Below are 19,634 nucleotides of genomic sequence, written 5' to 3'. Positions count from 1 at the left end.
TCAGAGATTTTTTTACTCTATGTTCGAACTCGACCCGAAATATTATATTTGAGTCTGAAAATATTTTATATATAATTAATATAAAATATTATATATATATATATATATATAATCGGGGCGAGTTAAGGTGGAATATCTTACCCCGAACCCGACTCGAAAAATTCTTAAAAAAAAATCTTTGATACCCGATCCGATCCGATATCATTCAAGTCGACCCGACTTGAACTTGATCGGGTTTCGGGTTTCTTCGTCAGGTTCGGGTCATACTGTCATCCTTGATGCTTAATATTTGATTTTAATATTATTTTTATTAATATATTTAATGTGGATAGGGTTTACTTTTATTTAGATTAGATTTTGTATAAAGTTTAATGTATAAAGTTTAATGTGTAAAGACAAATTCTGAGTAAATTATACCGAAATCCTTTTTTGTTTATTGAATTCTTAAAATTATAAATGAATATCATTTTTTTTATTTTCTTACAAAATAGATATTATACATTAACTTTAATTGATAATACCCTATTTAACCCTGCAACTATAACTATTTTTTATATTTTAAAAAAATAATATATATATATATATATTTAAAATTATAATTTTAATAGTTTATTTTTACAAATAATAAAATTTTACTATTACCCTTCTTATTTCTCATCATTATTTACACTCTCACTCTCTTCTCATAACATATAACAAAGTCTAATGGTCAATAATTTGTATTTCTCGTGATCATAATGAACTTGTTTTTATCTTCTTTAAAGCTTCTATAAAACATGTGGTTGTTTTAAAGCATATATTCTCTTCGATTATGCGACCATATGTAAAAATTTAACATATTGAATTGATTATAATAATTTAACATATTTAATCATGTGAGTGTATAGTGTCCAAATCACACGAAGAATGCATAAATGTAATGAATTTGTGACAATTTGTACCTCACCTTGTATGTTGTAATTGTAGAAAAAAAGAACGTTGACTGTTACTTATCTCCCACTCTAAGTTTAATTAATTAAGGGGTTTGCATCAACATTTTTATTATTAATTAATTTCACACCAATATTAATACAAAAGAAAAAAAATACCACATCATACATAAATTGTGTTATTTTCTTGAGTTGGAGGGTCATATCGAGAGAAAAATAGGATGTTGGCCTGTTTAACGCGCCATATTAGCACAAAATAACAGAGCCGTTGGTCAACGACGCATCAAAGAATCAGATTCATTTTTTTTTACTTGGAATACCACTTTGGATGCAAAAAAAAAATTATTGGAGCCTTGATTTTTTCCCCTAAAAGTTCGAGCGCTTTAACTACCATTTTGCCTTTCTTTTTTGATAAAAGGCTCGGGTTACAGATACCTCGAAAGGCTTTGATACCAGTCTCACTCCACTTGATCCACCTATCTAAACAATGGAAAAGATTGAGCACAGCCATGAACAAGCTAAGCCATGAACAAGCTAAAGGACTGAAGCTTCATGTGGCCCAGATTGGATCTGGTTAGAAATTACTTAATACTGCTCAACCTGTTTATTTTGCCTAATTATTCCTAGTAGATATAACTTGTTTCTTACGATGATGGGGATTTGTGGGAGCGTGCAGGTCCTAAGGTGGTGGTGTTCATGCATGGATTCCCTGAAATTTGGTATTCATGGAGGCAACAGATGGTTGCGGTGGCTAACGCCAGCTACCGAGCTATTTCTTTTGATTTTAGGGGCTATGGACTCTCAGACCATCCATCAGAACCAGAGAGGGCAACCTTTAATGATTTTGTTGATGATGTGATTGCCCTTTTCAACTCTTTAGGAATCAGTAAGGTACCCTTTTTTATCGACTTTGATATATTAAAGTACGCGATCCCGGCACATATGTTCATCTTTTTCAACCGTTGAAACCAGGCACATCTTGTTTCCAAGGATTTCAGGGCCTTCGTAGCCACCATGGTGGGCGTACTTCACCCTGAAATAGTGTGTACCATCACCTTACTAGGCGTTCCTTTCCTTCTACCAGGCTTTTCTCCACTCCAAACACAACTTCCTCTAGTTCCATCAGGCTTTTACTTGCTAAGATGGCTTGTGAGTACTACAAATTAAGCTCGACTTTGTCATGTCCGGCATGTTGTGTGCTGTAAATCCCCTTCTCATGCAGACACCGGGGAGAGCTGAAGTTGATTTCGACCGCTTTGACACAAAGACAATAGTACGCAAGATTTATATTATGTTCTCCGGAAGTGAACCCCCAGTTGCAGCTTCTAATAATCAAGAGATCATGGATTTGGTTGACTCATCTACTTCTCTGCCGCCATGGCTGAGCGAGGAAGATGTTGCAGAGTACGGATCTTCATACGAGAAAAGCAGATTCCGTACTGCACTGCAAGTTCCATACAGGTAAGATGAAGCTTTGAGATTCATGGAACTATAGTCAAACCAACCGTGTGTCATATAAAATATTGTATTTTGCTAAAATATATTGTTAAGAAGTCAATATTAGCCTAAATAATCCCACACTTAAATTAATTTGATGTCATTGCTTACATCAATTTAGTTTTGATGTTATTGCTTACATCAATTTAGTTAGGTGAAAAATTAGGTATTTTTCTCATTTTTAATTTCAATGGTTTAAATTATTTTGTGGTTATTTTAATGAGTGGTTTAGATTGTTTCTTGAAACCTATAAATACCCTACTTGTATTTGAGTTTTATTATCCAACAATAAAATCTTAATTATAAGTATTTGAAAGCTTTCTTAAGAGTTCTTCATCTTTTGCAATTTTGTGAGATTATTCTAAAGAGAGTTTTTTCTTCTTCTCAGTCAATTAGAGTTCCAACTCTATTTTGATCCAATAATTGGTATCAAAGCCACGTTATAAGGTCTCTTGAAATTCCAAGTATGCTCAGTGGCTGCATTTTTTAACTGATCTTCCACATCAAAAAATATTTCTTGAGATTATTGTCGGGATTATTACAAACCTTGTGGAGCTTCTTTGTGTTAGAGTAATTTAGTACTCTGCACGTTTGTTACTCAAGCTTGTTTGATGCAGTCAAAGCCTTACTGTTACGATGGGTGACCTTCAAGTAGTTGGAGAAATCAAGAAGCTCAACAACCAAAACTATAACACGGGGGCAACATGTATAGAGTCTTACCTTCAAGGTCAAGACTTGTGAAAGGTTATCGGTGGTAGTGAAGTTACACAACCGGCAGCGGAAGATGCTAACGACATCTTGCAAAAATGGAAAATTAAAGCAGGCAAAGCAATGTTTGCTTTAAAGACCACAATAGAAGAGGAAATGTTGGAGCACATTCGGGATGCTAAATCACCGAAGGATGCGTGGGACACCTTCGCTACACTCTTTTCAAAGGGGAACGATACAAAATTGAAAATTATGGAGAATGAACTTCTATCAATGGCGCAACGCAACATGGCGATTACCCAATACTTTCATAAGTTGAAGTTGATATGTTGTGAAATTTCAAAATTAGATCCGACAGTTTCTATTGGGGAAGCCAGGATAAAAAGAATAATTGTCCATGGCTTGAGACCTGAATACCGAAGCTTTGTAGCCGCTGTACAAGGATGGCCGACACAACCATCACTTGTTGAGTTTGAAAATTTGCTGACAGACCAAGAAACTATGGCCAAGAAAATGGGAGGAGTCTTACTAAAGAGTGAAGAGGAAATGTTTTACATCAACCAAAGCAGAGTTGGTTCAAGATAGAACAACAAAGACGGATCTAAAAAGACTAGCGAACAGACAAAAAGTCATTAGGGAAGGAATGACTCTCGTTCAAGGAAGCTTCTAAGACTCGCGGTAATAGTAGAAAGTTCGATAGCAAGTGCTACAACTGCGAGAAGATGGGTCACATGGCAAAAGACAGTTGGACCAAGAAAATCATGTTGAAAGTAATACTTCTACTTCTAGCTCGAAGGAGAATAGTGAAGATGATTGGGATGTTGAAGCGTTATTTGCTACGGAGGAAGAAGAATTAGCTCTCACAATAACAACACATGACGGATTGACTACAATAATGATTGGATTGTAGATTCGGGTTGCTCAAATTATATGACGGGTGACAAACAGAAGTTGTAAAACATATCTGAGTACAATGGAGGTCGTGTGGTGGTGAAAACTAACAACTCAAGGTTACCGATAACTCACATCGGTAAGACGATAGTTACGCCTCGATATAATTCTAACCAGGTGTAACTTCAAGATGTTTGCCAGGTCATTATGTCTTATTTTATCCCCAATACGTGAAGGTTTATCGTGACCTCAAAATCTCAAAAACACCAACAATGGAGGGACGACGTTTGGAGTCAATTTACGTAATATCAGCAGAGTCTGCATCCGTAGACAGGAGAAGAAAAAATGAGACATCAGATCTATGACACATGCGGTTAGGTCACGTTAGCTATTACAAGCTAAATGTGATGGTGAAAAGTCGATGCTTAAGGGGCTTCCTCAATTAGACGTGAGAGTAGACACGGTCTGTGCGGGATGCCAGTATGGTAAAGTACACCAATTACCATATGACGAGTCAAATTTTAAAGCAAAAGAACCAGTGGAATTAGTTCACTCTGATGTGTTCGGACCATTTAAGCAATAGTCAATTAGCGGTATGCGGTACATTGTAACATTCATTGATGACTTCTCCAGGTATGTGTGGGTTTTCTTTATGAAAGAAAAATCTGACACATTCTGAAAGTTTAAAGAGTTCAGAGATTCAGCTGAAGGATAAGTGAGAAAGAAGATATGTTGCTTGCGCACAGACAATGGAGGATAATATAACTCAAATGAGTTCTCTTAATACCTAAGGAAATGTCGAATATGTTATCAGTACACTTGTGCCAACACCCCACAACATAATGATGTAACGCAAAGAAAAAACTGACATCTTGTAGAAATTTGAAGAAGTATGCTACATGCAAAGAATGTACCGGGAAGGTTTTGTGATGAAGTAATGAGGATTGTAGCCTTTGTGATTAACAGACTTCCTCAACCAAGGTTAGGATTTATTTCACCCTTTGAGAAACTATGGAAAATGAAACCTACAGTAAACTACTTTCGAGTATTTAGATGTGTATGTTATATGTTTATTCCTGATCATTTACGAAGCAAGTTTGACAAGAAAGTTGTTAGATATATCTTTGTGGGATACGACAGCCAGAGAAAGGGGTGGAAATGTTGTGATCCAATGAGTGGAAGATGCTAAACATCATGAAATATGGTATTTGATGAAGCATCTTCTTGGTGGTCCTCAAAGAAGGAGGTATTTCCAGACTTGAGAGAATTTAGAGACAAGCTGCAACAAAAGATGTGGGAGCATACTGTTCAACTCCAAACAAGTTCAGATGAATCAAGACGGCAATGATGTCGAACAAAGAGTGACTCAGAATCTTTGGCAACTAGCGTGTATCAACAACCAAACGGCAGTTGGTGTGATGAGTCGGTATATGTAAAATCCAAAGAAACCTCATTTGGAAGCAGTTCGACGAATACTAAGATATGTGAAGAGTACAATTGACTATGGTCTTTTGTACAAGAAAGGTGAAGACTGCAAGTTAGTTGGTTATTGTGATGTTGTGCAGGAGATCATGACACTAGGAGATCAACAACTGGGTATGTGTTTAAGCTTGGCTCCGGAACAATTTCTTAGTGTAACAAGAGAAAACCGACAGTGTCCTAGTCAACTACAGAAGCAGAATAAGGAGCAGCAGCAATGGCAACTCAAGAAAGCACGTGGCTGATACAACTAATGAATGATCTACATAAACCAATAGATTATGCAGTTATGTTATACTATGACAACCAATCGGCAATTCGGCTGGCGGAGAATCCTATTTTTCATACAATAACTAAACATGTGGAAGTACATTACCACTTTGTTAGGGAAAAAGTTTTACAAGAAGAGATTGAGATGAGACAAGTCAAGACAGATGAGCAAATTGTTAACTTGTTTACAAAAAGCTTGAGTGTTGGAAAGTTTGAACATTTCCGTCGTCAGCTTGGCGTGATTCAAAGAATGGGGGCTAACATTGAAGGGGAGTGTTGAGAAGTCAATATTAGCCTAAATAAGACCACACCTAAATTAATTTGATGTCATTGGTTACATCAATTTAGTTTTGATGTCATTGCTTACATCAATTTAGTTAGGTGAAAAATTAGGTATTTTTCTCATTTTTAATTTCAATGGTTTAAATTATTTTGTGGTTATTTCAATGAGTGGTTTAGATTATTTCTTGTAACCTATAAATACCCTACTTGTATTTGAGTTTTATTATCCAACAATAAAATATTAATTATAAGCATTTGAAAGCTTTCTTAAGAGTTCTTCATCTTTTGCAATTTTGTGAGATTATTCTAAAGAGAATTTTTTCTTCTTTTCGATCAATTAGAGTTCCTACTCTATTTTGATTCAACATATATCATCTCTACTTGTAGGACCGTAATGTTGTCCTGTGGACTGGATGATGAGAAAATCAGAGCTCCAGGACTATTGATCTTGGAGAGAAAGAGTATTTTATGAAATTCCCAGGGCTGGAAGACTACATCAAGACTGACAAAGTCAAGGAGTTTGTTCTCGATTTGGAGGTCATATTTTCTTCAGAAGGGACCCATTTCGTCAAAGAATAGCTTAATTGGGAGGTGAATCAACTCATCATCTCCTTCCTCAACAAACACAGAAAATAAAAGAATAACAACATGAGTTATCAGCATTTCGCATGGTTGAAGCCTACGTTTGTAATGAGAATAGAATAGGTGATTTTCAAATTTGAATGTATTTGAAGAATCTCTGCAGTTTCAGTGTAACATTAGTATAAACATTTGAAGTGTGCTTTCAAACAATCTAAAACTTAATAGATGGTTCAACCCATCTCATAATTACAAATACTTCGTTGCAAGTGTTATCCAAGTGCATATTTGTTCCAGAAAAGTAGACAATCAATACCTACTGATTGTTGTATTAGTTTACAACTTTGTGTTTCTATGCCAGGAATCTGAAGCCTAAGGGCTCAATCATGGGTAGGGTAGGGTATGTTGTCATACCCCCAATCCCTTCAAATAGGGAACATGGGTTATCACCTCCGTGCATTTCCCCATGGGATATAAGCAAGGACGACAGTAACATTTTATGTTAGGAAGAAAAACTTAAAAAAGTTTAGGAGGGATGAACCTATACTTTTTTAACATTTAAGGGTTGAAAACAAATTATCAATAGAAAATAACATAAAATTTTTTCTATAAAGGAAAGAGAAAAAGGAATATGAACCTGCAAGTTTTGTTATGGAAGCAGAAAGTGAAGAGGGCCAACAATACGTAGCATAGCCGATAACCTCTCCATGAACATCTATTATGTAAAGAAATCCACTGTTGTTTTTTTCCTAAGTTCTTCATCAAAAGATCTAGCAAGTGATTCGTACTTTGGGAAAATCTTTTTTTCCAGTTTCACGATCTTTTCTACTATCTTCGCGAAACTTTTTGAGTTTCTCTGGAGCTCCACCACCACGGCCCCGTTATCTATGATGTTTTCCGTTTCCGATCCAATGTCTTCGCCGTAGATTTAATTTAAGTAGGCTTCAAATAATGGAGAGTATTTTTGTGATGTTATCCAATTATTTTTTAAAAATTATTTTTATGTTAAATTTTTAACTATATGTGAAACGAAATTAAAATGCAATGAGTAGTAGATATGATTTTGAAAAGAAAATAATTGAGTGATCAAATTGGAACTATAAGAATAGTTGGGTGACTATATAGTAGTTTACCCATTCTTTTGCTAATCTCTCTGGTATATATAAATTGTACAAGTTCATAATTATGTTGATATAATAATCAACCCCTATGAAAATTGAAGAATACAATATAAACCACATAATTGAAGGGAGAAAGCAGTGAGTTAAAAGAGAGAAATAAAAATGGTTCTTACCTGGACTGTGGTTAATCTCAATCCTACATTTGGTTGTCGTTTTCGCAAACCAGTCGCCGTATCTACCAATCCTTTCCATGGTTGCTTCTTTTTCAGCACCAAATTAAGGTCTACTCTTCTCAAGTGTCGCTGCTGCACCCACAACAAAGATACGAGATTGTCTCAGGAAAAGCGGACTAATATAAGGAAAAGAAACAATGTGACTAAAATTTTAATAAGATACTTAACAAAGTCAGTTTAGGGCTACCAGAAATGTTGAGTAATAATAATGTTGTAGGTGGAAAACATAAAATAAAGAATTATTAAAAAAAATTGACCACAGTCAAACTTAGCTTATCGGTAGGTATTGATATTGTGCACAAAAATATCGACATATATAGTAATATATAAGAAAGTGATGAAAACCGGTTAAAAATAGACATGTATCGATACCTTTATAAGTATATGTATAAAAGTATCGGTACTTTAGTGATTCAAAAGAATTGCAATAAAAATGCCTATAAAGTATCGATACTTTACACACACGTATCGATACATGAAAATATAGCAGGTTGAAATTTGAGAATTTCGGTTTCAATTTGACATTTCAACCTGACAAAACAGGTAATGAATTTGACAAAATCGATTGGAAATTGACAAAACTGGTTGAAATTTGACAAAATTGGTTTCAATTTGAGAAAATCGGTAAAGAGCTACCAGAATTATTGAAATTTGTATCGATACGTGTATAAGTGTATGTACCAAAGTATCGGTACTGTAGGAATTTAAAAGAAATGAAAAAAGGAAAATGTCTCGAAAGTATCATACCTTGCACACATGTATCGATACATGACAATATAAGAGGTTGAAGTTCGACAAAACCGGTTTCAATTTCACAAAACCGGAAAAGAGATACCGGAATGGTTGAAATTTGTATCGATACTTTTATAAATATATGCACCAAAGTATCGGTACTTTATGAATTTAAGAGAATTGCAATAGTAGAGCCTGTAAAATATCGATATCTTAGACAATGTATCGATACATGACAATAGAACATGTTAAAATTTGACAAAACTGGTTTCAATATGACAAAACTGGTAAAGCGCTACCGGATATGTTGACGGTATCGATACTTTTATAAGTATATGTATCATAGTATCGGTACTTTAGGAATTGCAAAGAAATGAAAATGTTTCGAAAGTATCGATACCTTACACAAAAGTATCGAGACTTGGGTAATGGTATTGATTAAATATAAATAACATAAATGGTTAAAATATCAAAGGCATTGCTACATTTCTCTGAAATGGATAGAAGACGACTGTAGTTTTTAAAATCGAAGCGTTTTAGTTGTTGCGAAATAGAAGCAATGCGTTTTTTAAAGCGTAGTTGTTTGTTTGTTGCTGCAATTGAATTTAAAAGTATGTTGTCGAAACCCTAGTTTTTTTAATATTACAGTATTCAGAAATATGGATTAGGTTTATGGGCTTAGGTTTTTCAAAGTAAATAAGGATTTGGGACCGATTACAGGTAGAAAGTGATATTCTAGGTAGAAAATAAATATTGATACTTTTATATAATATTATATGTAGAAAATGATATTGTATGTTGTATAAAGGTACCTATACTTGTAGTAGAGAGTATTCTCATTCCTTTGAAGAAAACCCTAGTGTTTTAGTATTACAGTATTCGAAAATAGGGATTAGGTTTATGGGTTTAGGGTTTTTGAAGTAAAGAATGATTTGGAACTGATTACAGGTAGAAAATGATATTCTATGTAGAAAATAAATATCGATACTTTTATATAATATTATAGATAGAAAATGATATTGTATGTTGTATAAAGTTACCAATACTTGTAGTAGAGTGTATACCCATTCCTTTGAAGGAAACTCGATTACTATAGGATTAGCTATCGATAATTGTATATTGAATAAACTGTATGTAACTTGTATTTGATTTGATTTGAGTTAATTTAATGCTTGAATGTTCATAAACTGATATTTGAAAAAATAAATTCAATGGATCTTGCAATTGTTGTTCGTGAAGATGACATGGAAATGGAGCCCGAGAGTATCAACAATGAAGTAAATCGAAAGCTACCACTGGGTGGATATATGTACTTCTAGTAAGTATCAATGTATTTGTGTAATTGTTGTTGAAATGGTAATTGGATTGAAGAATTTAAGAAATTTAAATTGATTACAAATTTTAAATCTTGACAGTAATGACTGAATGCAAAAGGATGAAGAAAGTTGGTAATTACAACATCGGTTCGATATGTAAACTGAAATTGACATTGAATATTATTTAGTATTAATTTATTGATTAAGAAACGTTTATGCTTAATTTCATGTGAAACATGAGGTGTTGGAGAAATGGAAGTCGATGAATGATGCTGAGAAGGAACCGTATGTGACACGGTCCAAAAATGATAGTCAACAATATAAAGCTTGGAGGAAAGCACATGAAAAGAAGATATTCATTAAATTTGTAAATATTGTGATAAACGATATATAAAAATACTAAAATTATATATTTTTAAAAAATGTAGGAAGTGTCAACAATATGTAGCATCAAAAGACTGAACTCTATAATTGAACACCTGAAGGAGAAGAATAAAGTTCATGTATAGCATTTCAATGTTGTTTCATATCCAAATACAATTGCCCGATATCGTTTGATTTTAAACCATTTAAAATATAAAATTTATACTATTCACTCAAAAAATGATTAATACTAAAATTAGACAAAACTAAAGAAAATAACTCTAGTTATTATTGCAAACCCTTTTAAAATAAATCTAATAAAGCAACCCAACATATATAATTTACACACCACTAATAAGTCAAGTTAGGATGTCTTATTGATACAGTTGGTAGGTTTGATTTTGCATAAGATGCTGGCAAGCTCCTTACTTTACAACCTCTACTTTATTCGAACCTACGCATGAAAATCATCACGCGCAAAGTAAAAATTAGTAAGGAAAAAATATAACTAAAATGTAAAATCCATAAAATATAAGTAATAAATTGTAATTTAAATAAAACATTAAAACTTCAACATATATCATCTCTACTTGTAAGACCGTGATGTTGTCTTGTGGATTGGATGATGAGAAAATCAGTGCTCCAGGACTATTGATCTTGGAGAGAAAGAGTATATATGAAATTCCCAGGGCTGGAAGACTACATCAAGACTGGAAAAGTCAAGCAGTTTGTTCCCGATTTGGAGGTCACATTCTCTTCAGAAGGGACCCATTTCGTCCAAGAACAACTTCATGGGGAGGTGAATCAACTCATCATCTCCTTCCTCAACAAACACAACAAATAAAAGAAGAAAAACATGAGCTATCTGTATTTTCGCATGGTTGAAGCCTACGTTGGTAATGAGAATAGAAGAGGTGATTGTCAAATTTGAATGTATTTGAAGAATCTCTGCAGTTTCAGTGTAACATTAGTATAAACATTTGAAGTGTGCTTCCAAATAATCTAAAACTTAATAGATGGTTCAACCCATCTCATAATTACAAATACTTCGTTGCAAATGTTATCCAAGTGCATATTTGTTCTAAAAAAGTAGATAATCAATACCTACTGATTGTTGTATTAGTTTACAACTTAGTGTTCCTATGCCATGAATCTAGAGCCTAAGGGCTCAATCATGGGTAGGGTAGGGTATACTGCCATACCCCCAATCCCTTCAAATAGGGAACATGGGCTATCACCTCCGTGCATTTCCCCATGGGATATAAGCAAGGACGACAATAACATTTTATGTTAGGAAGAAAAACTTAAAAAAGTTTAGGAGGGATGAACCTATAATATTTTAACATTTAAGGGTTGAAAACAAATTATCAATAGAAAATAACATAAAATTTGTTCTATAAAGGAAAGAGAAAAGGGAATATGAACCTGTAAGTTTTGTTATGGAAGCAGAAAGTGAAGAGGGCCAACAATACATAGCATAGCCGATAACCTCTCCATGAACATCTATTATGTAAAGCAATCCACTATTGTTTTTTTCCTAAGTTCTTCATCAAAAGATCTAGCAAGTGATTCGTGCTTTGGGAAAATCTTCTTTTCCAGTTTCACGATCTTTTCTACTATCTTTGCGAAACTTTTTGAGTTTCTCTGAAGCTCCACCACCACGACCCCGTTATCCATGATGTTTTCCGTTTCCGATCCAATGTATTCGCCTTAGATTTAATTTAAATAGGCTTCAAATAATTGAGAGTATTTTTGTGATGCTATCCAATTATTTTAAAAAATTATTTTATGTTAAATTTTTAAATATATGTGAAACAAAATTAAAATGTAATGAGTAGTAGATATGATTTTGAAAAGAAAATAATTGAGTGATCAAATTGGAACTATAAGAATAGTTGGGTGACTATATAGTAGTTTACCCATTCTTTTGCTAATCTCTCTGGTATATATAAATTGTACAAGTTCATAATTATGTTGATATAATAATTAACCCCTATGAAAATTGAAGAATACAATATAAACCACATAATTGAAGGGGGAAAGCAGTGAGTTAAAAGAGAAACAAAAATGGTTCTTACTTGGACTGTGGTTAATCTCAATCCTACTTTCGGTTGTCGTTTTGGCAAACCAGTCGTCGTATCTACCAATCCTTTCCATGGTTGCTTCTTTTTCAGCACCAAATTAAGGTCTACTCTTCTCAAGTGTCGCTGTTGCACCCACAACAAAGATACGAGATTGTCTCAGGAACGGCGGACTAATATACAGTAAAGAAACAGTGTGACTGAAAATTTAATAAGATACTTAAAAAAGTCGGTTTAGTGCTACCGGAAATGTTGAGTAATAATAATGTTGTAGGTGGAAAACGTAAAGAAATATTAAAACAATTGACAACAGGCAAACTTAGCTTATCGGTAGGTATCGATATTGTGCACAAAAATATCGATATATATAATAATATATAAGAAAGTGATGAAAACCGTTAAAAATAGACATGTATCGATACCTTTATAAGTATATGTATAAAAGTATTGGTACTTTAGTGATTCAAAAGAATTGCAATAAAAGCGCCTATAAAGTATCGATACCTTACACACACATATCGATACATGAAAATATAACATGTTGAAATTTGAGAATTTCAGTTTCAATTTGACAAAACATGTAATGAATTTGACAAAACTGGTTGAAATTTGACAAAACAGATTTCAATTTGAGAAAACCGGTAAAGAACTACCGGAATTGTTGAAATTTGTATCGATACGTGTATAAGTATATGTACCAAAGTATCGGTACTGTAGGAATTTAAAAGAAATGAAAAAAGGAAAATGTCTTGAAAGTATCGATACCTTACACACATGTATCGATACATGACAATATAACAGGTTGAAGTTGGACAAAACCGGTTTCAGTTTGACAAAACCGGTAAAGAGATGTCGGAATGGTTGAAATTTGTGTCGATACTTTTATAAATATATGCACCAAAGTATCGGTACTATATGAATTTAAAAGAATTGTAATAATAGAGCCTATAAAATATCGATACCTTAGACACATGTATCGATACATGACAATATAACATGTTAAAATTTGACAAAACTGGTTTTAATATGACAATACCGGTAAAGCGCTACCGGATATGTTGACGATATCGATACTTTTATAAGTATATGTATCATAGTATCGGTACTTTAGGAATTTAAAAGAAATGAAAAAAAAATGAAAACGTATCGAAAGTATCGATACCTTACACAAAAGTATCGAGACTTGGGTAATGATATCGATTAAATATAAATAACATAAACGGTTAAAATATCAAAGGCATTGCTACATTTCTCTGAAATGGATAGAAGACGGCCGTAGTTTTTAAAATCGAAGCGTTTTAGTTGCTGCGAAATAGAAGCAATGTGTTTTTTTAAAGCGTAGTTGTTTGTTTGTTGCTACAATTGAATTTAAAAGTATGTTGTTGAAACCTTAGTTTTTTTAATATTACAGTATTTAGAAACATGGATTAGGTTTATGGGCTTGGGGTTTTCAAAGTAAATAACGATTTGGGACCGATTACAGGTAGAAAGTGATATTCTATGTAGAAAATAAAAATCGATACTTTTATATAATATTATAGGTAGAAAATGATATTGTAAGTTGTATAATGGTATTGATACTTGTCCTTCGAAGAAAACCCTAGTTTTTTAGTATTACAGTATTCGAAAATAGGGATTAGGTTTATGGGTTTGGGGTTTTTGAAGTAAAGAATGATTTGGGACTGATTACAGGTATAAAGTGATATTCTAGGTAGAAAATAAATATCGATACTTTATATAATATTATAGATAGAAAATGATATTGTATGTTGTATAAAGTTACTAATACTTGTAGTAGAGTGTATTCCCATTTCTTTTAAGGAAACTCGGTTACTATAGGATTAGTTATCGATACATGTATATTGAATAAACTGTATGTAACTTGTATTTGATTTGATTTGAGTTAATTTAATGCTTTAATGTTCATAAACTGATATTTGAAAAAAATGAAGTCAATGGATCTTGCAATTTTTGTTCGCGAAGTTGACATTGAAAATGGAGCCTGAGAGTATCAACAATGAAGTAAATCGAAAGCTACCACTGGGTGGATATATGTACTTCTAGTAAGTATCAATGTATTTGTGTAATTGTTGTTGAAATGGTAATTCGATTAAAGAATTTAAGAACTTTAAATTGATTACAAATTTTAAATCTTGACAGTATGATTGAATGCCAAAGGATGAAAGAAATTGGTAATTACAATATCGGTTCGGTATGTAAACTGAAATTGACATTGAGTATTATTTAGCATTAATTTATTGATTAAGAAATGTTTATGCTTAATTTCAGGTGATACATGAGGTGTTGGAGAAATGGAAGTCGATGAGTGATGTTGAGAAGGAATCGTATGTGACACGGTCCAAAAATGATAGTCAACAATATAAAGCTTGGGGGAAAGCACATGAAAAGAAGATATTCATTAAATTTGTAAATATTGTGATAAACAATATATAAAAAAACTAAAATTATATATATTTTAAAAAAATGTAGAAAGTGCCAACAATGTGTAGCATCAAAAGACTAAACTCTATAATTGAACACCTGAAGGAGAAGAATAAAGTTCATGTGCTGGAAGAAATGGGGTTTTAATCTTTGATCGGAGTAAGGGATCGACCAATTCGGAGGGAATTGTGTCAATCTTTGATGGAGGAATTTGATGTACAAAAATGTATAGTTCAATATGGTGATTATTCATTTCCTCTTGGGGTCCAATGTGTTGTAGCTGAATTGCGGCTAGAAGATAAAGATAATAGTGTTGAAGAAGTCATTAATATGAAGAACTGGAATAGTGCAATTTTCACCAAATTTCACCAATCCAACTTAAATTTCACTAATTAAAAATATACATATAAATTTTCTAACCCAAAACTATATTCCTTTAAATTTTTATAGACTTTCAATTCGATCTGATTAGTCGAATATAATTTCAATATTTGTCCTTTAATAAACTTTTATACAAACTCCAAATCAAAATTTCATAACCCACTAAAATAATTATTTTGGGTTGAACTACTTATTTATAGACCCAAAATATAACTTTCAAAATTACATTTTTGGGCCCTTGACCTTTTATAAAGTTTATACATTAGCCACTAAACTTTCAAAACTTATATTTTAGTCACTAGTTAAAATTTGGGGTATTACAATTCCTACCTCTTAAATAAAATATGTCCTCGAATTTTCTACTCGTATCTATATATTTGAAGTTAAGAAATAAGAAAATTGTCTTTTCATGTATTTTCCTTGTTCCCAAGTCACTCCCTTAACTTTATGATTTCACTAAAGAACTTTCACCAGTGGAACCGTCTTATTTCTCCGTTCTTTGTCTCCATATACTAAAATCTTTATTGGTTTCACTTCATATAACAAATCTTACTTAACCTCGATTTTCTCTGTGTAATCTTATGTAAAGTATTAAATCTATACTTTTGAAGCAGCGATACATGAAACACATTATAAATCTTATCCATTTCTAGAGGTAACGCCAACTGGTAAATTATCGGACTAACTCTTTTTACAATCTCATATATCTGATAAATCTTATACATTATTTTCTTCTACGCTCAAATCTCATAATCTTTTCTAAAGTAAAACTTTGAGAAATACTTTATCATCTCTTTGATATTCAATTTACTTTCTTCGCTTTTTCGATCCATTCTAAATATCTTTTATCTTTGTTGGGAAGATATTTAATCAAATCTGACAATATAGGTCTCAACATATACACCAATATTTTTCCTTTAAAATCAAGTATTTAAAGCTTTCAAAGCAGAGAAGATCTTTCGACTAAATGTGTCAACTACCATAATAACTTTCTCAAGATGTTAATCATTAATAATATCTATCTTTTAGAAATTCGATCTATCTCCTTTATCTTAGATTCAATTCTTTCTGAATAAGTAAATACTTTAACCTTTATAATTTGTTTAAATATAACATTGCTCACCATATAAATAATGGTTCCATATTTTCCAAGTAAACACCACAACTGCTAACTCTAAATTCTAAGTCGAATAATTTCGTTCAAGCATTTTTAGATGTCTCGATGTATAAACTATCACTTTACCTTCTTGCATCAAGACACATCTCAAACCATTAAGGAGTGTATCATTGCAATTCACATACTCTTTACCTTATTATGACTATGCTAAAATTGATGTTTCTGTCAATTTCTTAAGTGTATCAAAGTTTTCTTGTCATTTTTCAGTCCAAACAATTGGTACTTCATTTCTAAGCAACTTGTAAATAGAGAAGTAATCATCGAGAAATTCTTCTCAAATCCTCGATAACTGCCAGTTAATCCCAAGAAATTGCAAACATTGAATACATTCTTTGATGTTTTCCTATTCTATTACATCTTGTACTTTCTTGGAATCTACTCAGATTCCCTCTGTTAAAATTATGAGGCCAAGGAAAACAACTTCTATCGACCAGAATTCGCATCTTGACAACTTTTTATGCTGCAACGTCTAAAATACAATGCATAGATATGCGTCGTAGTCTTCTTTAGTCTTACAATAAATCAATATATCATCAATGAACACGACTACGAAGTAATCTTATTCCGACTGAACCACTCGATTCATTAAATCTATAATTGTTGCTAGAACATTAATCGGTTTAAATGACATCACTACAAACTTTGATATCCATACCAGGTTCTGGAAATTATCTTCGGAATACCTTTACTCTTTAATATTTAAATGGTGATACTCTGATTAAATATCAGTCTTTGAAAATTATGATGTACCTTTGAGTTGATCGAATAGAGCATCGATCCTCAAAAGAGGGTACTTATTTCTTTCTGTCTCTTTATTCAGTTGACGATAATCTATATATAGCCATATCTATTCATTTTTCTTTTACCAAATAGTACCATTATACCACATGGAGATACTTTCGGTCTGATAAAATTGTGGTCAAATAACTCATGTAGTTATACTTTTAACTCTCTGAATTCTATTAGATATATTTGATATGGGGCCATCAAAATTGACAATGTGCTCGGAAAATATAAAGTTTAAACTCCACTTCTTGATAAGAAAGTAATCAAAATAATTCATCAGGGTTACACTTCAGTTGTTCAGAATATCCTCTAATCTAACTTCAGTTGTTCAGCTGTCAATTGCACTTACCATAATGGTCCCAAATTCATCAAATGGAAATTTAATTAGATTTGCTGGAAATATCATTTCTTGAATTTTATAAGGAAACTCCTACTTATCTGTTTTATTCTAATGCTAAGACCCAACAATTTTATTACTATAAATAAATTCTAAGAGAATGCCTATTTAAGGAAATTCTTTTATTAACACAACTTATTAATAAATTCTATTCTCAATAGTTAAATTACTACTCTATCACTTGGAGTCATTTCTCAACAGTTAAATTACTACTCTATCACTTGGAGTCATTCTTCATATACTTTCTCATTTCTATAATCTTGCTCCAATTGTTATAATAGTGAAATCCTTCAAGTTCTTAAAATCAACAACTACTCTTTTTCAATATTATTTTAGATCCTTTCAAAAAATGGTTGTCCCTTATTTCCATATGTAATGGGGTAAGGGGGAGGTAAGATAGTATGCTGCCCCCAACACCAGGTTGAGAGTAACTTCCGTAGAAGTCCTCCAAATTATGAAATGTCCTCTGTGGGACTCGATCCCACGACCTCAAAAACATCAATAATTTCATAATCCCGACGTCTCTTGAATTTCGATTTCTCTTATATATTTCCAAACCTTCTGAAAGTTTCCTATAATCTAGCTAGCATATTAAACATTAGGGTATATCTCCTACAAAATAGAGGAAAATCTTTGACAACCCTAACTTTACTAGGGCAAGATACTAAAGTCTCCCCGGATCCAATTGAATATGTTTTAGTCTTAATTTTATTTCTAATACTATATATATTCTTACCTTGGGTTTTAACTCACTAACACATATATTTTCATATTACATTAATGAGGAGTAGCATCAATAAATTCATAAAACCCTACCAGATCAAAAATTTTGACATCCTAGTGGCATGTACATATTTCTAATATAACATAAGCTCAGTTCAGGCCAAGAATCATTAAACTTGTTGCTCTGATACCAATAAATATACACTCATAGGTCATATATGTCCCGTAATACGAGCTACAGATGTCACATCAACTCAACTAATATTTGTTGAACTTAATTGCTTAAAAATTTTGTTTAATTTAATAATTTCCCTTTTTACTTAAAAAAATTCCTTAATCATATAAATTTATAAAATATTATTTAATCATTGAAAACTAATATGATTTCAGTCAGTAATTAAGCATTTCAGTGTTGTTTATATTCAAATACAATTGCCCAATATCGTTTGATTTTAAACTATTTAAAATATAACATTTATATTATTCACTCAAAAAATGATTAATACTAAAATTAGAAAAAAACTAAAGAAAATAACTCTAATTATTATTACAAACCCTTTTAAAATAAATCTAATAAAGCAACCCAACATATATAATGCACATGTCACTAATAAGTCAAGTTAGGATGTCTTACTGATATTGTTGGTTTGATTTTCCATAAGACGCTGGCAAGCTCCTTACTTTACGACCTCTACTTTATTCAAACCTACGCATGAAAATCATCACACGCTAAGTAAAAATTAGTAAGAAAAAATATAACTAAAATGTAAAATCCATAAAATATAAGTAATAAACTATAATTTAAATAAAAACATTAAAACTTCAAACCCGACTAGTCAAGTCGTTTTTCCTTCTGAAAACCTAAAAAACCATCATCTCATGATTTTATCAAAAATTATGTAAGTCAATATTGAATATCATAAATAACTTTTGTTCTTTTTAATCGAACATATTTCAAAAATTTCCTTTCAATTCTATGTTCCTTTCTTTCATATATTGTTATAACTTTCATATTTCAAGAGAATTTAAGATACGTGAGTTTAAGGTGCACACTGAGCACAACACAGTGTCAAATCATAACTGGCACTGCGATATGATGCACTTCAGTGCAATCATAACCTGAGCACCAACGGTGCTGAACATTAGTACACGAATGTACCAAAGCTGAACTAATAACTTATAATTGATAAGAACTTACTTAATGTCATGTAAAATGTATCTACTACTCTCAATGCAACATACAATGG

At 32.2% G+C, this 19,634-nt stretch overlaps 1 protein-coding gene and 1 pseudogene across 1 annotated transcript; one reads left to right on the top strand and one right to left on the bottom strand.

Moving 5' to 3' along the window:
- Window positions 1-1,404: 1,404 nt before the first annotated feature.
- LOC120163715 (bifunctional epoxide hydrolase 2-like) lies at window positions 1,405-11,377 on the top strand. Its single transcript, XM_039173567.1, has 6 exons — window positions 1,405-1,502; window positions 1,606-1,820; window positions 1,902-2,078; window positions 2,152-2,390; window positions 6,444-6,517; window positions 11,072-11,377. Exons 1-6 carry the CDS (start codon window positions 1,439-1,441, stop codon window positions 11,242-11,244), a joined length of 942 nt encoding a protein of 313 aa, XP_039029498.1. The 5' UTR covers window positions 1,405-1,438; the 3' UTR covers window positions 11,245-11,377.
- A 163-nt stretch (window positions 11,378-11,540) lies between these two features.
- Window positions 11,541-12,090, bottom strand: LOC120163684 (annotated as a pseudogene).
- Between the last annotated feature and the right edge of the window lie 7,544 nt (window positions 12,091-19,634).

This window comes from Hibiscus syriacus, unplaced genomic scaffold (genome assembly GCF_006381635.1).
Source record: "Hibiscus syriacus cultivar Baekdansim isolate YM2019G1 unplaced genomic scaffold, ASM638163v2 tig00111493_pilon, whole genome shotgun sequence".
NCBI lineage: Eukaryota > Viridiplantae > Streptophyta > Magnoliopsida > Malvales > Malvaceae > Hibiscus > Hibiscus syriacus.
This window is presented reverse-complemented; position numbering and strand designations above follow the sequence as displayed.